The 27,300-nt window shown below is 44.0% G+C and overlaps 1 protein-coding gene across 5 annotated transcripts in view; it reads right to left on the bottom strand.

The window, feature by feature from the left end:
• Positions 1-16,422, bottom strand: part of LOC6593647 (mucin-17) — a 38,440-nt gene extending 22,018 nt beyond the window's left edge. For all 5 annotated transcript variants that reach the window (XR_003408766.1, XM_026988795.1, XM_026988796.1 and 2 more), the window contains exons 1-3: positions 15,937-16,422; positions 15,257-15,463; positions 10,923-15,196 (exon numbers count right to left, since the gene is read on the bottom strand). Coding sequence is in view for 4 of the 5 variants with exons in the window: in XM_026988795.1 (XP_026844596.1) it covers positions 10,923-15,196; positions 15,257-15,463; positions 15,937-16,018 (4,563 nt within the window). In the remaining variant the exon portion in view is untranslated. The remainder of the gene's footprint in view (positions 1-10,922; positions 15,197-15,256; positions 15,464-15,936) is intronic.
• Positions 16,423-27,300: the final 10,878 nt, after the last annotated feature.

Here is a 27,300-nt window from a genome sequence, read left to right as displayed (position 1 = left end):
CCACTTCGATCGTTCCTTTGTTAGTGGTAGTATCCCCAGAGCCCTTGCTTGAGGGTAAGTTATTTATTTACCTGTAGATGAAATACAGGTTGATAAGCCCGTAACTCGCGTGGCAGTCCATTTTGCAACCCCCATTTCGTGGCCCCAGGTGAACCCTAACCCTGGTCAACCCTTCTTCTGGCACAGCAATTTGTTTTGCTGCAAGCATAAACTTTGTGCCTCACTGCGTTCCGTTCATATTCATTCATTCGGCGGAATGGTGGAATGGAAGGAAGCGAACACCTGCCCCTGGAGCCAGGGTGCCAGGGTGCCAGTGCCACTGTCGTTGTGGTCACCCTCCACCCGGGGGTCAGTGACTCCTCCGCTTTCTGTTGTTGATGGATTGACACTGCCACAGCGGAGGAGTGGCAACTGTTGCCTAGTGCCCCCCTCTGTTTCCATGGAAGTAACCCTCGAGGGGCACCTCTTTGCCAAAAATGAAGTCGTAGGGCGGGAAAAGCGGATATGAAAATCGTTTTAGAACGGGTTTCGGTTGGGGAAAAACTATGGTATGCAAGTCTCTTGCATAATTATGTTTATGGGCTACGGAATAGTGCAGTTCTGTGTCTCTACTATGGTGTTCTCTCTCTATCTCTCTCGCTCTCTCTCTAAAGTGTTTGCGCCGCTTCCTGTTGCTGCTGCTGTGGCAGTTGCAATTAGGCAAACATGTCAGGTAATTATGGGCATGGGGCATGAGGCATGGGCAAAAAAGGCAATCAGACAGACTGGCAGCAAAATGGGGATGTCTGGAGGCGTTGTCGTGTGAAGTGGCACCGAGAGGCTCTCCCCAGATTTGCTCGATGACAAGCCACAAAAAACAAATACAATGTTGAGGCCCCAAATACGGGATAGAACTCCAAACTCAAGTAGTGCTCTTCACTTTGGAAAATTATAAGGTTCTGCCACTTGGAAAACTGTAAAAGTAATAGGCTTTTCCCTCCCAAAGAACACACGTGCCAAGCATTTATCAAACGCATTTCACGCCTGCCTGAATCGAGGAGCGTACGACTAATGAGGGATCCCCAGGGAGGGCCCAGCGCTATCTCTACCCACAATCCGTCCAAGTGGAACAATGCGATACACACTAAACTTTCGTATTCGTATAATTCACTGATGAATCAGCTGTCGTCCGCCGTTGAACTCCAACGCATTCCACATACACGGCCCTGACCTTTTTCTTAATTGTTTTGGAATGTCAGCGGAGGAGGGGGGGGCGGTGTGGCCTGCTTCCTCTCTGGATGGATGCGATAATGCTTTCGGCATTCAGTTCTCTCTCTGTTTTGGGTCTCATTTGCATGAGTCCCTCGACAGAAACACACAAAAACACAGCAGACCCTAAGGAAATTTGTATAAATGAAATGTTTTGGGAGCACTATACTCGTGAACCATGTGGCATGTGGCAAAGGGAATGCTCTTTCCACAAATGAAGCATAACTAGAATGCAATGGAGATATGTTTGATGCCCATTTTCCACTAGTGCACAAACATTCTGGGGTTCCACATAAAAATTTCTCATAAGTGAAAGGACTCCATTTCGACAGAACGAACATGTGCATGTTCTTCTACCTTAAAAATACACCTAACCAAATCTGCTATCCGTGTGAGAACTTTTATATTTACTCTCCCATCACTCAAGTCATAAAAAACCCCTATTTTTCATTTACAAAAGGTGTTGAAAGATGCCTGATTCCGAGAGAGATCACACCCTTTAATGAAACTTGAGATTTAGAGTGCATCAGCGGTCCCCTCCTAAACATTTATAATGCCCTGAATACCTCTCTGTGTACTCTACCTCCATCCCGAGGACAATCCACTTTTGGTATGTCCTTCAGCCGTTTTCCAGGGGAATGAAAAGAGCAGGCATTCAAATGGCAAAAGTGGAAATCCTCCACACACAATTCCAAGCGAATACTTCAGCCCCAAACTATTCTCCCGCATATGTATAATGCATTTTACATAACCGGGACACAATTCCCAAAACCACAGACCAGGCCTCCCTCCCGTCTCTATGTATGTCTTTCCTCCATGTGGCATGTGGCACATGTTGAAGGTAAAACGAGAATGTTGCTGTTGCTGCTGGCATCTACGTCAGAGAGACCGAGAGAGAACGGGCATCTTTCGAGAGTGAAAGATGTGTGGCGCACATTAAAATGTGATTTATTTGAAAATGCCAAAACGGGGAAACTATTTTTGGAATGCAACCAAGAGCACAGGAAAAGGGGGAAAGGGGAGAGGTATACTCAGTGTATACTGAGCGGAAAAAGGAAGTGCGCTTTATTTGTTTGCCGGTTCTGCTTTGGGGTTGTTCTCTCTCTCTCTCTCTCTCTATCTCTGTTTTCTCCGAGCACCGAGGCAGGTGTGCATTATCGTATTGTTCGGGGGAAACAGAGGAAACCAGAACGACAGCTGACACTCTCCTCTTCTTCTGGGTACGTATCTGTGGTTCTGTTTTCGGTTCTTGGATTCTCTGGCTCTCTGGTTGTCTGTTCATTTTCCAATTAGCATTCGGGCTCGCCATGAAAATCGTTAACTTAATTTGCGGGCCATTGCCATAGGCCGCCCCCCACACACGCACACACACACACACACTCATATCTTTGAGGTATTTGCATGGAATAGAATGTCGAATGTCCCCTCTATCGGTTCTCTGCTCAGTTCTCTTCTGTTTGCTTCCACTGATAGTTGAGGTCTGGTTCTGTTCTGTGGTAATCACACAAATTCGTACGAAAATTCGCAGTCTGGAAGGTGTCTTGGCATGTGGGTAGTGCTTGTACTACTTTTGGATTGCCTGCCTAGGCGTATGTGACCCACAAATTGAAATTGTTATGAAACGGTTCTTCCATTCCATGTAGGTGGCAAGAGAACACTTTGGGATCGGTGGAAGCACTCTGAAAGGGATCTGTTCTCTTCTGCTTAATGATGCCTTTAGAGATTTCTCTTGCTTCTGAAAAGTTCTCCCTTCTGTTTGAAGAGACCTGTAGATCTTTACAGAGAATTGTATCTTCCGAAACTGTATCTAATGAATCCTATAGTTGGGTTCTATTTTGTTTTACACTCATTTATAGACGATGTCGTGCACCTTATCTATGGGATAATTAGTTTGACATTGACTGCTATACAAAATTAGTGTCATATCTAACTGTTATATACGACTGTAGATAGTATGACAGCTTGTACAGGCTCATTAAATGTGTTATAAAAATGATAAAAACTATTAATTGGCCACTAGAGCAATTAAAATCTATATACCATGCTTCAGTCTGCTGCATGGCTTGATATAGTGCTATATACTAATCTGTTATACGTTTATACAAACTGTTATACGGCTATCAAACTGGTATGCGCCTAGAAATAGGTAGATGACAGGTGAAACTATTCCGCGAAGTGTTATACGGTTACAGTAAAACTGTTATACAATCTAAAATCCCACCTGACAGATGAAACCTTTCTCCATACTGTTTTACTATCATAAAAACTGTTATACTCATAAAAGCACCATCTCCTTTCATGCCTTTCATTCGCAATCTTTCAAGTCTTTCAGCCCCGTCTAAGCCTGCATTTAAACGGTTTAAAAGTTCACATTGGAGGCTAGGAAGCAGGCGCAAGGCAGCAGTCAGCAGGCCAAATTAAGCACACATCCAACAGCCAACAGCCAACGACAGTCTCTGGCGACTGTCTCTCTCTATTGTGGCTCGTCGTCGTCGTCGCTCCTTTTGGCCACCACTTCAGCTTTCATTCAGCTTCCAGGCAGTTGCCTTTTAAGGCCACCAGCTTCAGCAGAGGAGGCTCAGTGCAACCAACGACTAGGAGGAGGCACCCACCCGCACGCTACAGTTCGCGACATAATAAAGTCCTTTAACCTCTTGCTCGAGATTTCCCCTAGTTTTTCGCTCTTTTCTCTCTTCGTTTTTCCCTCATCTTTTTGCGAGGAACTTCCGCATGCAGCGGATGATGGGTTTATGTAAGGCTAAGCCTTGAAAGGCACTCAAAAAGGAAGGGTTCCAGTGGTTTCTGATGGAAAGCATATTTCATGGATGGAAATTTAATTTAGAACTCAAATGAATGCCACACATTCGATTGGTTTTCAAAATGCAGTCTGTGGAAATAATTAGTGGGAAAAGCAAATGCAGACGACGGACCGTGGGCGATTGGAAATTATAGTAGAACCCCACTCGTGTCACATAATCATGACAGTAATTGGACTTTGGGGCGGCCATTGTTGTCGCCCATGAATAAATTAGTCAGCATTCAGCAGCAGCAGAAGGGGAGTCTGAATCATATTCTATGAGTATCTTCTATATGTTCGCTGTGTGTATCTGCATCTGTCTTTAAATTATACGAAAAACACAGCTGGCTGGCTGGCTGGCTGGCCACGCAGCAATTTCCACATCAAAAATAGAAAAAAAGAATCAGAATCGACGCCGAAGATTAGGGTGCGGCCAGCGCTATCCACTTGGCGAATAAATATCCAAAACATCCGAAATATCCAAAAATTCCTATAAACAAAAACTCGAAAATCGTGTGCTTAAATTCCAATATATTTTCGGATTTTTGTATGTTTTTGGTTGGTTTTTCGGGTGTTTTCGGTTCGTTTATTTTTGGAATGAATATCGCAAGTTCATTTTGCACACAAAAACATTTTGCAAATGCTACAAAAATACTCGTCCGAATAATTAACGGCTTGTGAAAAATTGCACTGGCTACTAGGTGTAAAAATTGCTTTTGAAATCCGTCGTAAAAAAACGATGAAAGGAAAAAGCGCAAACAACAGACAATTGGCGGGGGATTTGCTTTATATAATTCTGAATCGGAGTCTGTTTTCTTTTCTGATGAGTCAAGTAATCCACAAAGGGGGTACGCATGTGACCAGATAAAAACCAGGCTAAATGGCGATTTGTAGGCGTTAAGTGATATTAAATTAACAAATAAGCAAAGTCATAATATTTGCATATTTTCTTGGAGTTTAAGAGATTTATTCAGGGGGAAAGCATGTGTGAATAAGCCACAAAATGTATCCCAAAGATATACTGTGCCACGAATGCGGTGTTTATAGATGGCCACAAATATCTGCTTAGTCTCATCGAAATGGCCAAAAGCAATAGATAAAGTGCCTCATTTCACGTATATCCAAAACAGATTCGCGAGATTGAGGGGCGGAACCCACCAGAGTGATCTCTGAACGGAAAGCCGCCTATAAACAAGTTCCCAGCGAAGGCCAAACATTCGACGCAAAAGATTCGGACGGGCGGACGGACACACCCAATAGACAGACAGTAAGTCGAGTACTAAACAAGGCTGATGGTACCGAGATGTGCCACAAAAGTTATCCGATTCCAATTCGTAATGGAATCTACTTTCTAATGTCCAAAGGGCTCTTTCGCTTTCAGGCGAATTTTAAGCAAATTAAATTGTAAACAAGGCGGCAACAATTTGAGTCAATTAAAGGCTAATTTGATTCAATTTGTCTTAATCCCTCACCAAGTACAGCCCCCATCCACCCACTCACACAACCACCCACTAGTCCGTCCCCCATTTATCTGCGTTCTGGAAAAACAAATGCCTGTTTACGCAAGGAAACCCGTGAGGGAAAAACCCAAAAGAAAAACGGAAAATTACAAGCTGCGAGAAACAAATGCAAAACGCAATTAAAAGAGTGTGAAAAATAAATTGTGGCGCAAATCCGAAATGAAATAAAAATCAAGCGGCGCTAAACACAAGCAAACCGCAAAATGGACTTTAAATTAATTAAATTTCCTGCTGCCCCGAGCAGTCGCCAGGGGCAATATTGCGAGAGGCGAGTGTCTGTAAAGTGGATCAAACCCGAGGCGATATTGCGAGAGGTGAGTGTGGGAGGGCGGCAAGTATTGCGAGAGGCGTGATCTAATATCACAAGAGGCCAGTGTTGCAGGGCGAAAAGTCTCACAATCACACACAATATTGCGTGAAGCGAGTGTCTGTCTTTAATGGAAGACAGAATTCCGTTTTAATTTGAATAAATTACAATCGCGTCATGGACAATGGAAAAATGCCTGAGCAATGATCTCAGAGCCCCGACAATCCAACAATCCAACAATCCAGCAATCCGACAATCCGCTAAATGCCCAAGTATTTTAATTAATTTACTTCGCTTGGGACTTTGAAACTACCATTAGAAAGCGGTTACAAAGTATTTCTTGTACCAAATATTTCACAATTTGACTTTTCCGCAAGCAGGTTGCATTTTCCAGGTATTTTTTCTGTAGTCAATTTTCCTTGACAACTGTGAAGAGAGTAGGGGACAACGAACAGGAGGTGGGGGGATGTATAATCGTTCAAGCAACACAAATTGCTACAAAAATGGCAAAGAAATTGTTTAGGCGGTTCCTCAAAAACAGTCCATCTATAGAGATAAGCCAAAAGGAAACAGGTAAAACCACGAAAAACATCGAAACAGCCACGAAACAGAGAGTGTAAATCAAAGAGAGCGCTGGAGCATAAGAGAGTTGTAACCACACCAGCAGAAGAGAGCGAGCTGATCTAACAGAATTGGGATCTTTTACATTACCTGAGTAGTGTTAACAGCTCTGTTGGCAGCTCTCATCTAATAACTCTGTTAAGGGCGCATGCTCATACATAGACGCCTTTACATTAGGAGCACTCTCTTTAGAATGATCCACCTTTTATCCCCTTCTCAATTCGCAGCAAGAGAGCGAAGAATGGACAGCTGAATCACAATCAGAGCATGCTTCTGAAGAAGGTCTATTTGTATAAGGTTCGGCCTAAGCAAATGCAGGTGAGGCTTGTGTTACAGCAGATCGGGCATGCAAGTGCCCTGAGGAAATGCGCTGCACCTTTTTATTCATGCACTTTGAGCTGGAGTAAGCCCTGAGGAACCAAGCGCATTCTACTGCAGTAGATCAAGCAATTAGTTCTGTTAAGAAAACTCTTAGGATTACTCTCCTCTGCAAGCTGCTCTTTTCTTTAATTGCATTTTGGCACACCTCCAAGCGGTCCCCACTCATTCGCCTCTTCCCTTTGGATTTACAACGCCGGCGGGCCATAAACTGAATGAGAATCAAGAATTCCGACAACAAATATTTGAGGAGCACAGAGAAAAACAAATCCAAACGCACAAAAAACAATTGAAAGAAAGCACCGTTTGCTTAAAGCACATTAGAAACTAATTTGGAGAGTGGGTAAAGGGGGAGACGGAGACGGAGACGCAGAGAGGAAGAAGCACCGCTAGCTTGAACTTTAGTGTTAGTATTAGTAATGTCGCCGGCTGTCATCGGCGCTCGGTGTTTCTTATCATCAAAACATGAAAATGTACAAGAAAAGATAAGCAAATAAATAGAGACGTAGTTTGTTGGTTTACGCTTTTTGTTGCTTTTATGCTTTCTTTTTGTTGTTAGTTGGGGGCCGAATATGGTCTGGAATGGGAGTGGGAGGAGGAGTGACCAAAAGGAACGTGTAAGAATGTTTACGCTATGCCAGAATATAGACTATGCGATACCCTATAGGGTATTTTGGTGCATATGTTCTGTATACGAGTATATGTATCTACCATTTACTTCTGTGGCTCCTTCAATCTACCCTGTACCCAGTACCCTGTACGAGTTACATCCTATAAGCTTTTGTCCACAGCAAGTGGCACACTTTACCCCCCTGTCCCTGTCCCTCTCCCACCCACAGACCCGGCCAGACAGGAGAGGGATTACTCACACAAACAATCTGCTGTTCTCCGGGACTCTGTTTCTTATCGGAAGAGCAGACATTGGATTTGTTTACATTACATGTGAAAATAATGAAAAATTTAATTAAAGTTTATCTGCTGTATGCTGGGGGGCCCACCACCATCATCATCATTTCTTTTCTTTGGCTCTGCTTTCTTTTTCTCGTACTTGCTCCCGTAATTATTTTTTGTAGTATTATTATTCACATGACAACTGTCGGGCGCAGCAGCGACAAATTTCCGCAAGAGCAGACACCAGGCAGCAGACAGAAGACAGAGCTCGGAGCAATCTCCAGTTTTCATGGGATTGAAATAGTTTTTGGATTTGAGCGGAAATCAAGGCGAAAGTTTTGGCATTAAGTGGGAGAGAAGACAGCGAGACGTAGGAGGGAGTCCAAACCCAAGTGCAAGACCAACTCGCATTCGAATTCAAATGAAAACCAAGAAGAGAAGCAGCTCAGACGAAAAAAGAAAAAGAAGGCGCAGCTTAATAGTTTTTCTGTTTCTATTTTACAAGGCAAGGCAGACGATGGAGCAGAGCAGACAGAAAAAAACTGGGAGAGGTACATAACAAAAGTTCAATGCAGTCGACTTTCGAATGCCCTTCTAGGGTTCCAGTAGATGTGGAAATTCACACTGCCCTCATGTATGTCTCATTTTCTCTACCCTCTCTACAACTTTTACTCTTCCTCTCTTTCTTTCTTTATTCAAAGTTTCAGCATTGTCCATTACAACACCTTTTGCGGCCCCAGAAAGTTTTTTGTTTATTGTATGACATTATTAATTATATTTATTAATCACGAACAGGCGATTTCTACAAAAATATCTGTGTACGTGAGTGGAAAACATAAACGAAAAGCTCAACATAGATGCGTATCTTACATAAAAATGCTAGCAGACAGGGGCCACCATAAAAACCACAAAAAATATATTTCCCAATTTTATGTCAACAAAAAAAAAAAATTTAATTAAATTTGAGAAATTTCCAAGGTATACAAAAAATATATATAATTAAATTAGATAACTTTTTCTATATGTTTAATATGGCCTCATACATCAGAAGTTCTTTCTTCTTTTCCTAAAAAATCTTTTAGGATGGAAACAAAATTTTGAATAATCAAAACTCATCAAAAACAAGAAAGGAAAAAAGAAAGAATGGCTTCCTAGGCCAATTTCTGCCTTAAATCTTTCCCAAGGCGAAGCCTTGACTGAAATTTAAATTGAAACTATAATTAAACACAAATTTCAAGACAACATCCGCAGACTTCCCTTCTCACCAAGCCGCTGTTGGCCAAAACCAGCTGGCTCTTTAAGCCACGATGTTAATGGGTCAGAGTCGAGCAAAAAAGTGCCAAGTAAACATCGAGTTAATTGGGTCTCCCGCCCATCCGCCATCCACGGACTATCCGCAAAAGTAAAAGAAACCCAACAAACTTTTGACCAAAACTGTAGGGCTTTTTCCTCTCGTTATTAAACAAAAGCCATCGCCCGTCGCCCCAATGCCCCAACGCCCATCGTTCCACAGTTCCATCGACTCAATTAACGTAATGAGAGAGAAAAACAGGCAGAAAAAATGTGAGAGCCCCGGAAAACAAAGGCCATCATCTAGAAGCGTAAGGGCGTGGTGGGGCACGGACACGACTCGGGGGCATTCACACACACACACACACATATTACGAAAACTAAGGTCAAGTGGTCATTGTCTCTGTGGCAAGCAGCCCAGCATCGCCGGGGCATCATCGCGCAAGTAATTTGTAGGAGCCATAAAAACGCACCAAGCACCCAAGAAAATTGAGGAAAATGTGAGGCGGCTCTGAGGCTGAGAGGCGAGAAAAACAACATCACCCATTGATTTATGCCCAAGGATTATGGAGGATAGGGAGGGGGAAGGCAGGCACACAGTGTGGAATGGAATGTGTCGCCTAATAAATCAAAAATAAAGAATAACATCACGAGAGTAAAGGCCTGGCCGCTTTAAAACTCAGTCAGCGGTAAGCCGCTTAGACAGAGCCACCCGCAGGGTTGAAAGGATAATGGTTATAGCAGTTCTGATGATGATAGAGCACAGGGTAGGAGTATCCTTCTTCCATTTGGGGTCACAGACTCAGAAGAAAGCGGAAGGCGCAAAGACGGAAAGAAAGAAAATGGTACGTGCATTAAAGTTGTCACAGTTCATTGAGCACTTGGGGGCGTCGGGGGTGTTGGGCCCACCAAATCAATTAACATCCATAATGTCCCCCCCCGAAAGACAAGATCAAAGTCGCCCATTGTCGCCGTTCGAGCGGAAACGGGAACAAACTTTGGGAGCAGCAGCGCGCTTCCCGAGAAAGATTGCATCGTTTGCATAATTTTTTCGTGCCTTTCCACAGAGAAACACGAGGCAAGAGACAAAGAAAAACAGAAAGGAAAACACACAGTGACAGCGGTAATCGGGGGCAAAACGAAACGAAAGGAACATCCAACGAATTGGAAGTGCTCTTAAAGGAATGGAAATTCAGAGTCAAAATTTAGAATGGCAGTAGTTGGGGATTAGGCATAAGCTTTGAAATAAAGATAGAATTATTTTACAAGAGATATGTATTCTTATAGGAAGAAAAAAGAAGACAGAGAACATAAAAAAGTACAAATACCCTATTCCTATACGAATTAATACTTATCTAATCAAAGCTGTTGACTTTTAACGATTTGAGCCGTTAATTGATTAAAAAAAACACCAAACAATCAAAATTTGATGAAATTAAAGCATTTTCGATGGAAATAATTCACATAATAATTCACTTGGACCAATAATAATAAAAATATAATAACTGCTAAAAATATTATATTTTTCCTATAGGATTCTCAATTTGAGAAATTATTTGATGGTAAAAAGTCGGTGAAAATACTATCTACATAATTTTTAGCCACAAAAAACTTCTTTCAGCTGATAAACCCCTTCAAAACAAAAGATTTCCCCCAAACCAAAAGATGGGAGCGGCATGCCCCAAATACTGCGCGTTACACCACTAAGGGATGATAATGCTGCTGCTGCTTCTGCTTCTGCTGCTGACTGGAATGCCAGACAAAAGGCATAAAAACTACGAATCCGAATACGAAATAGTTTGCCACCACCCACAAAAAAGGGAGGGCCGGCCAGTGGGAGTGGAAGAGGGAGTGGATTTGTGGTACTCACCAAAACATTCCTTTGATTCTCTTTATCCAACAGAAACTCCATGCTCTTGTGCGGTCTCCTGACGGATGCAATCTGTACACCGCCGGCAGCTGGCGAGGATTTGATATGGTGTCCATTGACCACCACATCCCCATCGAGGAGGTCATCATCATCCACGTCGTAGGTGGCACTGGTGACATTCAGACGCTTCACCAGATACCGCTTGTGGGGCTGGCTCAATGGATTGCAGGTGATGTCCATTAGGGAGCGGGTTTTGCCCGAGATGACCGTCTCGTGGGTGTCCAGATTCGTCTCAATCAGACCCATTTTGCCGGATCCATCCTCATCGTCCAGCACGGGGGATACTTGCACGGGCACGGCAGTGACCATTGTGGGGCGCATTCCGGCACCGGCACCGGCACCGGCGCTGGAGCCGGCTCCCAGCTGATTGAACATTTGCGTCTTTTGGGCAACGGTGGCCCGCGAGGGCGACTCGGTGTCCCGCATCCTCGCCGCTTGCATGCCCGCCGACAACTGGTCCGCAAACTCGCGATACTGTTCCCGCTCGGCGCTGAGCAAAGCCTCCGATGCATAGGCATGGGTAGCACTTGCTGGCACCGTTGGCGGAGGCGCATGCGTCAATCTGGGCGGCTGTTTGGGCAGCGGCGGCTTGCCGGTAACCACCTTCTGCAATGTGGATGTCTTGGCCAGAGTCGAACCACTGTGCACACTCGCGGTGCTGGCCTCAGAGGCGTTGCTGTCGTCCAAGGTCTGGACATTGGACGATGCACTCCTTGGCGGCTTCAGGGGTATGTGTATGAAGTCCGCCGACTTTCCGTTGCTCTGTTGTTTGGTGGCCTTCACGGGCGCTGCCTTTGTCAGCGGAGGCTTCTGTTCGAGTTGCTGCTGCTGCTGTTGTTGCTTCTTTTTGCGCCTCAGGGAGAAGCGCAGGCCATTGGCGAATCTGGAGAGGAAACTCTTGGAGCTCGGGTGCTTGTCGTCTGTTTTTCCCGGCGACTTTCCACCCTTTTGTTTTGTGGGGGACTCCACTGTACCACTGGCGGGGGGTGCCATTTGGCGGCGATCCTCGCGCTCGTGCGGCTCCTCCTCGTCGTAGCGTTGCAACAGCTGCTGGGAGGCGTAGAGTATGTGGTGGGCGCGGTTCGTGGGCGGTTCACTGAGGATCGGCAGATGCAGGCTCAGGGGACGCTGAGGGGGCGCGGTATCACGACTGGCGGAGAATGGCAAAGAGTGCGATGGCGAGGGTGAGCTGGAAGCCAATGTCGATGTCGATAACGGTGTCGATTGCGATGATTGCGCGACGGCGCGTTGTTCGTGAATGAATGCAGTCTCGTTTCCAGAATTTGAAACGGGCTCGTGTCGGGGCTCCGAATCGGCTTCGGCAGCGGCAGCAGCAGCAGCGGCTGCGATGTTTGCGATGTTTTCGTTGTTGTCATCGCTCTCTTCGGCATCGCTCTCTGCCGTGGCGATCGTCGCCAAACTCTCTTCGGCTGTTGCTGGCTCTTCTGCTGTTGCTCTCTCTTCCAGCTCGATACTCACTTCAACTACCACACTCTCTTGCGGTTGCGTTTCTCTTTTCTGCTGCTCTTGATTGTAGCGCGCTGCTATGTTCTCATTCTCTTTGGTGTTGTGCATTACAGTGGCGTCCACATTGTCCATTAGCTCATCATCGTCGTCAGAGTGCCCGGGAGTGTCGCTGCCGAGTCCTGGATCCTCCTGTGGCTCCTCCGAGGACTGCTCCTGCCAGCAGTACTTGCTCACCACCGGACAGAAGCTCACCTCCTTGCTGAAGGAGTTCCGGGAGCCCGCAGGCAGTAGAATGCCCAAAGGTTTGGGTTGATTCGCCGACTGCGGCAGCTGGTGCATCGATGTGTGAGCACTGCTCACGTAGATGTCATCCTCCGTCTCCCCGTTGCTGTTGTCGAAGGCAGAGAGATTGGGCGTGCTGCTGACGAGGCTCTTCTGCTTGGCCGCCGCCGCCTGGGACTGGAAGCGTCTCTTGGGCAGCGCCCTGGGCGGCGGCACCTTTGTGGGACTCATTTCCTGGGCATCGAAATTGCACTGCTCCAGCGACTGCGCATAGGAGGTGCGCAGATTTGTGGGATCCTGATCGAAGGTCTTGCCAAAACTCGAGAAACTCAAGACAGCCGCGGGCGGCAGGTTGGGTCTCTGTTTGGGCGTGGGCGTGGTGGTGGGCTGGGTCTCTCCACTGACTTTTTTCTGGCGTGGAGGCGGCTTCCTTATGGTCAGTTGGACATGCTGCACCTGGGGCGGTTCCTCTGCCTCCAATTTATGACTGCTATCCACCTGATCCTCCGCTCCTGCTGTTGCTGGTCTGTCATTCAGAATGGACACGTTCTTGTCGTAGATTTTGCTCAGCTCATCCAACAGGAAGTTCCCCTTGCAGATGATCTGCTCGTAGTCCCCGCCGGATAGACTGCTTCGATTGGACATCTCCAAGGGTTGACTGCTCCTGTCAGACATGTCCAAGGGTTGGCTGTGTTCCAAGGGCTCTTCTGCGGGTTGACTTCTCTTGGAGTTCCTCTGCAAATCTCCCACCTCTGGCTGTGTATCCGTGTAATCCAAGAGCGTAAGGTTCTGATAGCTGGCGTTCATGTAACCCGCACCGGTGGATGCTGCCGCAGCAGAAGATGGAGCGCCTCCTCCCAGTCCCCTCTTGCCAACGTTCCAGCTGCAGCTCCTGCGAATCCTGGGCTGCTGACAAAAGTCCAGGAAGAAGTCGTCGCGACGCTCTTCCTCCTCCAAGTCGTAGTCCTCGCTGGAGCTGTTACCGCCGCTGCTGTTGCTGTGGCAATTCCGTGGCGCGGGACGATTGTGGCGCGTACGCGTTCGTCGGCGCCCCAATTGCTGCAGCTCGTTGGGCAGGGAGGTGGCCCCAAGGACAGGGGAGCAGTCTGCGGAGGAGGAGGAGCTGCTGCTGCTGCTGCGGCTACTCCGACTGCAACGTGGATTTCCGCTGCTGGCCAGCACGTAGCCGTGTATATCGTTTTCCGCTGGAAAACACTTGGACGACGTAGACGACGACGACGACGGCGACGGATCGATGGCGGCGTTGATGTGGCGGTGGCGACTCGTGGCGGACGTTGGCGATGACGATGAACCTCGCGGCTCGCGTATGTCGGGCAAACTGTTGCGCAGCCAAGTGAACGAGGCGGCGGACGACGATGAGGCTGCCGATGATCCGCTGGGCGATGCCAGTGGCGAGGGCAGTGGCGATGGCGATGCTGATGATGCTCTCTCCGTACTGCTATTAATAGACGACGACGGAGAGAGAGGCATGGGCATAGACATTGCTGCTGCCGCTGCTGCTGGCGTAGTAGCCTCCGTCGTAGTCTGCTCTATTTTCGTCTGACACAAATCATGTCCGCCATTGGAGTTTTTGGAATGTGGCACGACGGTTGCAGACTCCTCCAGCAGCAGCTCCTCCTCCTCCTCGCACAGCTTGTCGAAATTCTTTGGTATGGATTTAGATTTCTCGCGTCGCAATGTGCTCGGCTCACAGTAGCCGGAATCCTCGGAGAGATTTTCCGCCGAATTGAGTGGTATACGCCGTGCGGCACCACCGTCCTGCTTGCCACTGGCCACTCCGCTGCCTTGGCAGGAGCTCAGGAGGCTGTGGCCGCTGCTGTCGCTCGAGGAGCTGGTGCTCGACTCGGAATCCGACTTAATTTCCGCTTGGAGGAGGTTCTTCGCGAACAGCTCCCGCTGCTGCTCTTCAAAGTTCAGTTTGTTGAGCTCGAAATACGTCTGATGCAGGCGTCCATCGCTGGACTCGTAGCGCTTCATCAGCGACAGGGAGGTGGCTGATCCCCGCCTGCTCTCGGGATTACTGTCGCTGGCACTGGCACTGGCTCCCATTTCGCAGTTGAAGAGCGACGGCGAACTGTTGCCCAGGCTGTTCATGCTCTGGTGCTGTTCCTGCAACGTCAGCTGCCGCTCCAGGGACTCAAACTGCACCAGAGAGGAGCTGCGCGACAGCGAGTGGAACGAATCATTGTCGGAGTAATAATCGTCAAAGATCCCCCCCCGACGACTTCCCGTGCTGCTCCTCTGGCCCTGACTGCCGTAGCTATCCCTGGCACAGGCCTCCAGGGCCAGGAATCTCTCCAGACTGTTGTGCGATTCTGCATCATAGCGACGATGTAGTCGCATTTGCACACCATCCTCCAGACTGTGCGGCTGGTCGGGCTCCTGGCAGCGTCTGGGTCGCTTGGGCGGGCAGGCAAAGTCTCTTTCGGAAATTGCATCGATATCTGAAAGATATTTAATTGATTATTTCCGTTCGAAGCGATTTTTGTAATCATTTTGCTTACCTTTTGTCACTTCGATGCGTATTACGGAACCCGTTTCCGACTCTGTGGAGCTCCAGAAGCCACCACCGCAATGGCCAGTGGAGCCACGATGCTGCTGCTGCTGCTCGTGATAGCCATTCCAACTGTTTTGTGCATGCTCCTCATCCTCGCTGGTCTCCTCCATGATGGGCTCCAGCATTTGCCGGGAATTCGACAAGTAAATGGCATCTGAAAGATGCAGAAAAAAGATAAGTTAATTGTCTGGCCGCATCTTCTGTGTTTCAGTGCCCACTTAGCATCAGTGCCTGCCATTTGCGCATCTTCATGGGTGGAAGAACCATCTCCAGCTGTGCCTACAACAAAACTAAAACCAAGAACCAAGAAACCAAACGACAATCTGTCAGACTGCCACAAAAGAGGCACAGACTCTCTCAGTTCCTATCCCTATGCCTGCGCCTTTGCCTTTGCCCTATCCCTGCCACTGCCTTCTGCCACTGCCACTGCATCTGTCTGTCATCCGATTCCATTTAGCTGCAGCTCTTGATCTTATCTGCTCCACTGCGGCATTATTCATGCCGCTTAATTATGCAATTTATTAATAAAGTCCATAATGGCAGGGCATTCAGTGCAGACAGACACAGACGGCTGACCCAAAGGCAGGCATTCCTCTGCTCCTCTTCTCCGATGCCCCTTCTCCTTACCTTGCTGCTCGAAACTGTTGCCCAAACTGTTCCATGTTGTGGGTGTATTACTCAGATAACCCGCCAGATCGAGGTGCTCCATTTTTTCCGAGGGTCTGCTTCAGTGTTTTTTTGGCAAGTCCTCCTAGCACTCAAGTCTTTGTCAATTTCAATACGTTGCTTAATATATATATCGTTTGATGCAATGCAATTTAGTTCTTTGTAGTCCCAAGTATCACATCGGTTCGTGTCTTATATTCTGTAGCTACCGCTTCTGCTTCTCTCGTTCGACGGTTGTTCGCCTTTTGGTCAGTTTCTCTTCAGTGAATGCGAATGCGAATGTGAATCGGGGTGTGAGTGTGAGTGCATCTGGAGCGTTGTTTTAGAGCACCTTCCATTTCCATTCGTGTTGCCTTTGCAGTTGCTTTGTTCTTTGCGGTCTCTGCAATTCGGTGGCAGCATTCGAGTACAGAATTTTGTTCTATTTTCGATAAGCGAAAACGATATCTGTAACCAAACAGAAAACAGAGAAGGGTGGGGAGAAAATACATTAGTTCAATTTTTTGCGATAAGAATTGAGAGTCATATGGGAATATGAGCTAAGGAATACAAGTTGGGACAACAATAGCCACCAAAAACAATGTTAATTCTATTAAATAATATTTACGATATTTTCAAAAACCTTAAAGAGTTATATTGTATTTCTTAAATCTCCACATAAACCTACACTTTATTATTTTAAGCAATTCAGCTTTTTAGAATACGTTAGCACACTTAAATCTTGAAATCGGGACTAAATAACTCAGACACTTTTCTAAAGTTTGTATATGCCTCTGAAAGGATATTAAAGCTTCTAAATGCCCAAAATATTCCATAATTATCATATTTATAATGTTTTAAATTCCTTAGAACTTATTTAGAACACATTTAACATGAAGTCTGGACTGAAAACATCACTTAGACTTTTTTCTGTAGATTTCAGGCACCTTTTAAACACTCAAAATACCCCTAATTATCCTATTTAGACATCAAACTTCTGTACAACTCGAATAGTGACTAATTGGTCCCCTACATGGCGTTCTAAAACATCAGAACTCATTAATTATCTGACTTGAAAGTATTTAAAGCTTTGAGACCTCGTACTAAATGATTTTCCCAAAGATCTAAATGTGTTTAGAATCTACTTTGTAGCTCTCGCATTGATCCAAGTTCTTTTCTTGGCCAATAACCTTTCATCTCAGATATTTCATGGCAGATACTTGTGCTTTGAAACATCAGTGCTCATTAATTATCTAATTTGAAAGTATTTAGACCTTTGAAACTTAGTACTAAACGATTTTCCTCAAGTTCTAATGGATTTTTCTCTCTACGTAATGGCTTCTATCATTAATGCAAGTGCTTCGATGGACCAAGAACTATTTTTAAATTGTACTTTAATGCAGGGGATAATCTACTTAATCGATTGGACAGCCCAATCTCTTGCCTCCTCCTCTTGGCATTGCAGTGGCAGCATATCATGACCGGGCATTGGATTTCAATTGAAATGTTTCTTTAAAGAAACTTTTCAGCCTTTTTCAGCTTGGATTGTGTTGTGAAATGTGTTTATAAATATCCCCTCAAGTTTACATAGCTCGGAATTGTGAAATAAATACGCGTACGGGTACACACACGGATGCCCCAGTGACGTTGGCGCAAATATTTGTTGTGTTCTGCCGTGCAGTGCTGTGCCCCTGTTTACATTTGGGGCATAATTTAAGCTCCCAGCCTCCAGACGTGGCCCCCGCCCTTCTGACATTGAAATGGGATTCGAAATCAATGTGGAATCTGGGTTATCAGCATTAATACTACAACAAAGATCTGCCTGAAATGCAAAAATCTATAAACTGTAAAATTGCAACTGGAGGCAATATTTGTGCAAAACAATTTGAGATTTTTGCAATTTTCCTACGAGTGCTGTTGTTGCCCCACTCGAATGCCCATTGGATCGCCGTGCAGCTGGCGGGGTGTTCCGGGGAGCTATTTGTGATTTATATTTATAATTTTTTCCATGTGCAAGGCATACGAGCGCGAGTACTATTACAGAAATGCTTATTAGCATTTGGTTGAGGCAGGGGCACATGGAGGCAGGGAGGCTGCAATTAAAGGCACCCACATGGCGGCCTCTAGGGGCGGTGCATTCAACGCTTCACAGGTGCCACGAATAGGGTAAATGCAACTCTCCAGCTTTTCCATTTATTCCAAGGCGGTAGAGTCATGGATTTGGATAGAAATGTGTGGGTGTGATGATTAAAAGTGGCTGTAACTTTTATTCATAGTTTTAGCTTCTTAAAAGGTAATAAAAACTTAGTATTTCCCTTTACAGGGCAGAGCATGCACGAATAATCAATTAGATCTTTGGGAAAGACTTTAAGTACAGCTGTTTTAAGCTTAGAAAGGTACTATATAGATAAACTAATCATTTAGACCGCTGGGAAACCCATTTAGTACAGAGCTTAAGAGCTATAAGTTAATTCAAAAGAGATTATTATTACATAACGGTGTTTTATAAGACCCTGTAGTAAATTATGAGTCAAATTTACCATTCCATTGTCCTTTAGATCACCAAACTAGTTGTCTAACTATTTTAGTTTAGCTCTAAACTTCCATAGACCACAAAATTTGGTACCCTAAACATTAAAAATTCATATGAAACGCCTTTAGAAAATTATCTAAACCCATTTCATAAATTAAGTCAAAATCAAACACTAGAAGACAATTTGATACCAAAAAGTAGCGCCTTCACACATTCGTTGCTTTGATCTGTGGCTGATTTATGGGTCTAAACACATTTAGTACACATACTTAGCACCCCACCCCACGCGTAAACAAATCCCTTTGGTAAATCCAGAATACGGAAACCCACTGACGACAACAACAGCTGAATGTTTTCATCTAACACTTTAGCAGTAGTTTAGAACGCATTCATTTCTCTCCTTCCTTTTCTGCTTCCCTTTGAGGAAACAGTTTTCACTTTCTTCGCGCCACTTTCCCCCACGCGTGTCTGTCTGTCTGTGTCATAGCTGTCTGGTATGTGCAAGAAATATCACTCTAATTAATCATGCAGATGAGATGCTACCATATTTAGATGTTTTGGCATGTAAACAAAAACTTTGACAGCTGTCCAAGAAACACAAAAGACGAAAGAAAGGGGTGTCATCAGAAGCAGCAGAGAAAAGTGCCTCAAGAGCGTGACATCAATCATTTATCTGTTGGCTTATCGCCCAAGACTATGCCTTCATGTCTATATGGAGTGCTTATACAGAGATAGAGATATATGGAGTACTTATACGACGAGATATACCAGACAAGAGCAAGCGACTATGTATTTTTTTCCTGTTTAGTACATGCTATAGTAGATTCTGCAAACAAAAATATTAATTGTAAAATTTATACCCACCGATAAGATACGGAGAACTACAATGTTTTTTAGGAAAATTACTGACAAATCGACCGACAAGACACCCTGTATATGGTGGCACACAGATAATTATAAATCGGAAGTTGTTTGCTTTTGGGCTTTGCTCAACGCATCCATCAAGAGGTGGAACGACTAAGCCCCCCGCCATCGGAGTTGAACTTTGGAGCCTGCAGAAAAATACATGAACAAAAGCAAGAGCCAGGCATGGTCTATGATTGTGATATACCCTCGAAGACCGGTGGAATAGGAGATACTTTGGACATGATATAAGAGGAGCTATAGCTTTAAGGATCGGAAGAAGGAGAAAGCCTTTTGGTATGATTTAAGGGTGTGCCCTCTCTGATGCACTTCTCTTGATTCTATCCCCTCCCGCATGTTCCAGCGCCATGCAGCAGCGCTCCTCGGTCAATGCAGCATTTCTACCGGAGATTCGCGTATAACAAGCTTCTGCTTTGTATCGCTTGGCCCAATTGACAGTCCAATCATTGCACGTCAATGTCCAAATAAGATCACTTATACCTTGAAAGATCTGTAACTAAACGAAAGAGACTCTTTTCCCTGATGACATAAGGTGTGCTCTACCTTCGATAGTCTGTATAATGAGAGACACTCTTCTCCTCTCAGGGCTTTGATCAATTGAAACATTGTCACTTGTACCAGCACACAAGTCATTCACATTTCGCTTCGAATAAAAAAAAAACCTACGAGAGAGATAAACAAAACAAAAAATAAAAAAGTTCACATGCCAACGTTAAACGAAATGCGTCACATTCAGACTCCTCTATAAATAAAATGCTTAAAAAACCCCAACCAAAAAGAAGACCTCAACCACCGCACACCACATTCGGCTACGCTCCGATAGAAGGGCCTCAGGCCGGAGAGAATGTTCTTAGAAAAGCATAAATTATTTTATAAGATAGGTAAAAAACTACAGAGAGAGAGAGAGATGGAGAGAGATCATTGCGGAAATCTTGGGGGGAAAACTATGGGGCCGTAGCCATCTGGCTTTCTTGGCCCGCACCAAGCCGCCGTTGATCTTACGAGTAATTGCAAAAGTTCCACGAGTTCATGTGCCCCGTGCCGCCTGCCCCATATGCCACAAAAATATGCAGTTATAAATGGTTTTATTTTGCCCCTCTTTCCGTTTCGCCTCCGATGGCCAACGCTCACCCTCTTAGCCGCATGGCCACGCATTGTACGATCATTTTTACACACAGATCCCCGATCCGCTCCGATCCGATACGATCCTCTGTTTATTTTGGTTTCGTTTCGGGTTTTGTTCAATTTCTTGCCCGTTGGGCTTTTCGGTATGGCCTTTCATAAACACAACACAGCAGAAACACAAAAAAAGCTCAAATGAAATATTGGATATATGTATGTGCGGAAAACGCTTGCTTTCGGCCTGTCCGATGAGTCACTCTGTCGTACAATTGCATATCCAAGGGGGCTCTACGTTGCGATATTCTTCGTAATATGCCTAAATAGGCAAGTAAATATACATATATGTACATGTGTACACATGGAGGGTCTTTAGGTGGAATTAGCACATTTAGCACACAGCTTTTACAATAGTTTTGGCGCAAAATAAACCTTGAGTAATGAAGAAATTGCATTTGTGAAATTTCAGTTGAAGTTCATGTAAAACAAAGGAAGGGAAGTGCTGATTTTGCAAATAAATTAATCTTTTCAAATACATTTTTTTAGTACATGTATGGGGAAAAGGTAAATGTTATTGAAAAATAGATAATAAATGCCTTTACTTTTAAGTAATAGTCGTAGTTAAGGTATTAAAACACTTTCTAAGACTGCTATTACTGTGTATACATTTAACTAAATCAAATATTCATAAAAATCTACCATTGGTTTACAAAACTCATCAATTCTATCCTTTACTCTTTTAGTGCATTTCATATTCATTGCACCTCCCAGTGGTTGGTTTCAAGGGTTTCCCCAGTCTTCAGACGTTTCGAACGTCATTTCCTTTTAAGAACATTCAATATAAATCACGCAATACAAAATAGAAGAATGTATTTTCAAAATTATTTCATTTTATCCCCTGTATTTGAAATTGTACCACATTTCAGTGTAACTCTTTTCCTTTAAAGCATAAACGATTTAGATCACGTAATTGAACCCCCAATTGAATAATTTTACCACCCACATCCCTAGTAGTCTTTTAGGATATATATAGAGGGTTCGCCCATAAATCGAATCGAATAACTATCCATTATTTTTGCAGTCCGCTGCCAGTTCAAAGAACCTTATCTTTTCTCGGGGCGTGTACACAAATGTCAACTTTCTTAATTACCAATGTGCAGGCCGCACCCTTTCCGTAGAACCTTCAATGGAACCGATCTCTGCTCACCTGTGGTCGTTGAAAAACTGCTCGATCGTTTGTTGTAATCCCTTAAACGTTGTGCTAAAAACCTAAACCGTTTTTAACACCAAGGCACTAACTGAATTTCGTATTTAGCTCAATGTGCAATTACAGCCAAGAGTCAAATGTCGTATGAATATATTTATGTATATATATTTTATATAGGGTATGGTTATCGTGGAGTGCACACAAAAACACACTGAAAAATGTTATAATAGTGAACCAAAATATAATAATCGTGCGGTGCCGTGGCCGTGTGTGATAAGGCCATTCTCTTAACGCGTTAAAAAAAAAACCCAAAACAGCGGCACGTCGTAGTCGTATGGCTATCGCCGGGTACTAGAGAGTCGTCCGCTGCGGTACGCGGTGGGTGCCTCGTTCTAACGGGGGGCTCTGTAATCTTGTTGCCAATTTTTCCGTGTGCTTCGTGCTTTTTAGTACATGTGCTAACGGGCGACTGTTTAAGCGGTAAATGTGCTAAAAGTAAGCGCGCGCGACACCAACGATCCACTCAACCGACCGCTCTGCTAACCACCGCCCCGACCGACCGACCGCAGCAGAGTCTGGGGTACGTTTGAGTACCAGCAAAACACACACAAAAAAGACTCAGACTCAGAGACTCATTCGGGAGGAGGCGTCAGCGATACTCGGCGACACACGATCATAATTCTTTTGTTTCTGATTTTATTTACAATTTGTTCATATTTTTTCAACGCAGCGTCGCAGCGCCGGCAGCGTCGTGCGCGATTGCAGTCGCGAATCGCCCATAAATCGCCAACCCATAAATAAATATTTCGAAAATGGGAAAAAAGTCCGCTCGCGCGTAATCCCCGCATCATTTTTTCAATGATCTCTTACCGCATTTGAAGAGCTGCCAGGTTACGCCCCACCATTCCACGCCAAACTGTCAAATCAAACTGATCGTCACTGCCCGTTGATTTGTTTGCATAAAACACGAAGGAAAACATTTTGTCTTCTGTTTTTTGGGGGCGACAACAATCACTGCTGGTCTGGTCAGCGATAAGACCTTATCGCTTACAATGTCACTGGCTTAAGGTTTTCGTTTGGGCCCACAATCTAGAGAAGGCTCTTTGGACATTGTGACGAATGCAATCAGAGATAAACGGGGTCTAGGCCAACAATATAAAGGGTCTGCAGAGTGCACTGAAAAACTCTTTGAAAAGGTGTTCAACAAAGGATGGTAGTTCAATCAATAAGGAAAACCTTTGGAATCACGGCACTCGAAAACCAGGTGTTCAAATAAACGACTTGTAGATGGTTTCCATTTGTTTTGTTCATTCTGGCTAGAAAAATGATCGTATCGCAACTCATTGAATGCTATCCTGTCGATATAATCATTCCTAGGGATCCATTCTGCATTTCCGGTTTTATTATATCTTTAAAATTGTGGATACGCTTTGAATACCGGGTATAAAAACAAATGGGAGTTGTTGTGTAGATTCCAGCTTATTCCCCTTCATTGGATGTTATGTTAGTCCTAAACTAAAAAGGCTGCTAAGACCCCTAAAACACTCACTATGGTTTAAAACTAATGACTTTCGAAGTGCACTTTCAGAGCAATACTCTGCCTAAGCCTCTCGTAAGCTTCGTTTAGTCTCCATCCTGAGTTCACGCCATTCTCCCAGTCTCCAAGTAAACCTCCAAACTTTTCACACCTTTCGCTGGAGCTGTCATGTAACTCGCCCCGAATTCATTTCAAATTTTCGTTACGTTTTTTTCACTTGGGATTATAGTTTTTTTTTTGTTTTTTGCGCGTACGAGTCAAAGTTGAAAGTGTAATAAACTTGCGTGTGAAACGCACCAGATTCGAACAAAAGGCAACCCATTCGCTTGGCTCTGGTCTGTTTTTGCACACCACTCCAGATGTCTAATGGACTTTCACTTTCCATCCACTCTGTGACTCAGGGAGACGAATGAATCTCCATTTGATTCGCGGGCAACTAAAGTCAGCCTCAACCACGAACAACAGAGCACATTTTCAGATTCATTAACATTCAGTTTTCGCAAAAGTCTGGGAGTCTGAGAGATTGGGGGATGAGGTGACGCTACTCTGCAATTGCAATCACAATCGCAATCGCAATAGACTTTTAAATTTAGTGGGAAACCAAAAACTCCTACAAACAGCAGAACAATAAAATAAATAACTCGGGTTTTTTGTTCATCGACTAGAAGATACATAGTAGTGGGGAAATACTGATGTAAGAAAATTATCTATCATGGAGAAGAAAAGAAATTTTATTTAAATTTAAATTTTAAATTAAAATTTTATTTAATAGAGGATGTTCTCTCAAATTAGGAAACCATTTCACATATTCTTGCTTTCAATAACTATCGACATCGTATGAATTTGGGCAGATCGGTTGATAATAGCTGAATATATAGCCTTGCTCAACATGGGAAGACCACCTTTTCAATTGTAGACACCACAACTGCTCTAAAGATTGGCTCTCCTAATGATGCCCTTCCTTTCGTCTGTACAGAAACCACAAACACTCCTCTTCAATTACAGAGTACCAAAAACTCTTAACACAATTGCAAATACATACATTTTGGTGGGTCTTTCTTCACTTTTTTGTTTTTTTGGTGTCTCTTTGGGGCATCATTTGCGAAATTCGTGAATTGCAATAAACACAATTCTCAGTCTCTCAGTGTCTCAATCTCTCAGAGACACTGTGTGCATAGGGTTGTTCCCTAAAGTTTTCCCAACTTTCAACAGTGGGGGGAGGAGGAACCGTAGCGGCAAGCAGGAAGTAACCGCAAAAAGTGAATGCCATGAAATGTCTGGCAATCCTACAACTTACGACTTAGGTGGGTCTCTCAATGCACATTAATTGATCTGTGGAGTATCGCTATTTTTTCTCTCTCTTTATTTTTCATTGGCCACGCGCCACGCCTACTGTTTCACTTTTGTTTCGTTTTTGTTTATGCAAATTTGTAAGCTTTTTCTGTAGTTTCTTTGTTGCTCATTATAATTCATATTTTTCTGATTTTCTGCTCTAATGAAATGCTTTGCTGGGAGTCGCTATGCCGTTGCAGCAACCTTGCGGCGGAATTGCACTGGACAACCCCTTTTTTTGGGTATTTGAGAATGGAATTAATTATGGAATGTTTTGGGGATTTTTTTATGTTTTTCTTATGATTTCTGGGGTTCACTGTTTGGGTCTACGAGAGAGGAATTTCTTCTGGAATGCAGTTCTACAGCCACGATTATTCAGATCTCTATAGATTTTTGATTATTTCTTTAGGTTTTAGTGAGGCGTTAATTATTTATTATATTTTATGCTTTTTTATAAATGGTATTCCCTATAAATGGTATATAGGGACACCCCATGGGAGATAAGTAAACCTTCCTCAATTATGTAGCTTAGTGTAATATTTTCGCTCTTGCGTCCGGCACTTGGTTTTGGTCTAATAATTTGCTAACAATCTTAATTTTTGCATTTTCAAACTTGTGTAATTATGTTTTGATTCCTGTTTTATCGAGTGAGCGGCTTCGCGAAAAGTGTGCCAATCCACTTCCAAACCAGTGTACATACATACAGACATATTTCTCGCAGTGTATGTGGTGACATTTTAGACAGAGACAAACAGAAAAGGAGAGAAATATATAGAGATCTCGACGAAACGACGAAACGCTAAATCACTTGAGCAAACATCAGCAGAAGTTCGTGGGAAAACCGCAAAACTTGTTGCCAGAGATTCGAATCGATTGTCGCGCTCGATTTGTGTTTATAAAGTCACTCGAACTCGAACGAAATTGTGGAGGCATTGACGTTGTCGTAGTCGTTGTCATTATGCAAAAATTCCAATTTTGCAGTCGATCTATAAACACATTCTGTTATACGTACAAATAAAATACACGTCCATCTGTATTTGTGACTATAAGTCATAATTCTGTACGGCTTTGTTTTATATATGTCTGCCAGAGAACAAGTTTTAATGCGTTCTAATAAAAGCTTTTGTAAAGAGTTAAAAGTTGAAGGTGAGAGCGTTATGATTTTACAGGTGTCAATCGATTATGATTCTTTAAAATGGAGGAATATACTTATATGGGAAATGACATAATATCCACAGATTCCATTATTTAATAGATTTTATAGGTTAGGAATGTTAGAGAAGTATGAATTTATAGGTTACAAATGATGGAATGGAATTAGGTATTAGGTATTTTCAAAACAAAAATGTGCCCATGACACTTAAAATCTGCCTTTTAATGCCAAAAATGCTTGAAACTAAACATTAGAGAATGGAATAGCTTTGTATTCCCTGAGGTCTGTAATGAAACTATAGTCCAATGTTTACTGACAGAAGTATCCGCCCTTATATCAATTACCCCTTGAACACACATTTTTCGAAACTGAAATGGAGAACAAGGCTGATTTTTGATTGTTTATAAACATTTGTAATGAATTGCAAGTGTTTCTGGAAGCTGTTTTCCAATAATTATTGAGAGTATAATCTTACTGAGGCAGCCGGAAAAGTTTCAAGCTGTATATAAAGTTTCCCCACCCTTTTTTATCCATCCCAAAGTGTGATTGAAAATTCTAAATATACTTTAATAATTTCCCATCATTTTTAAACAGACATTTCTCCATGTCATCCCACCGTTTCCAACCCATTTACGATGCATAAAATTTGCATTACAAAATGTATGAAAAAAGCCATTAAATAGGAGTAAAAAATATGACTTGGAGAACCGCAGCAGCAGCCACATAGAGAGGAGTCTCCAAGAGGGCGTGTTAAGAGGTAGTAAAACCGGCAAAAAAAAAAACAACGTATCTTTTATTGCGACAGACACATTGCAAGAGTGACTGGAGAGACGGCTCGATTTGAGTGTGTGCCAAATTCGCAGGGAAGTGGCACAACAGCCAGAAAAAAAAGATGATTAAAAACGGGAATGAGAGATAGAATGACGCGTCTGCATCGAAGATGAGAACTGGACACGCCTCAGCGCATGCGCAGCAGCAGCACCGGCAACCCAACAAAGTGCCACTTAAGAATACACCCGTACTCGTACTCGTACTCATGTCCCAGCAAATGAATGAATGAATGGCCGACAGTCAGGCAAACTGGCAATTCCAGATGATAAGACGAGTTAGACAGACGGAAAGATATACGAAGAGAGATATGTAGGTATTCGGAGGAGAGACCAGACCCATCCACATTCAGAGGGTATGACGAAAGTAGGTGGGCGTTTAATCAACGGCTTCAGACGGCATGGGAGGGATTGTGGATTGTGGAATGGAAATGGAAATGCGGGGTCTAGTGGCATGAGGGAACAAGGGTCTCAGGAACGTGGGTGCAGCTCTCTGAGTAGCGATCATCGGTACGTGTCCCGGTTGCACAAATCAAATGAAATCTCTCGCTACTACAGGCCGTAAATTAAGCTCAAACTTTGATTTGAATTTTTATTTCTCGCTGCCTCTCTCTCTCTCTCTTTCGGACTCATTCTTGGTGTCTCTTTCTGTGGTTTCTGGATGGGAGTTTTTCTCTTTTGCTTTTTGGTGGCACCGTGTTTTGTGGGAACAAG

The sequence above is a fragment of the Drosophila persimilis genome, unplaced genomic scaffold (genome assembly GCF_003286085.1).
Source record: "Drosophila persimilis strain 14011-0111.01,24,50 unplaced genomic scaffold, DperRS2 tig00000191-arrow-pilon, whole genome shotgun sequence".
In the NCBI taxonomy this organism is placed as follows: Eukaryota; Metazoa; Arthropoda; class Insecta; order Diptera; family Drosophilidae; genus Drosophila; species Drosophila persimilis.
Note: the sequence above shows the minus strand (reverse complement) of the source record. Positions and strands in the feature narration are given on the sequence as shown.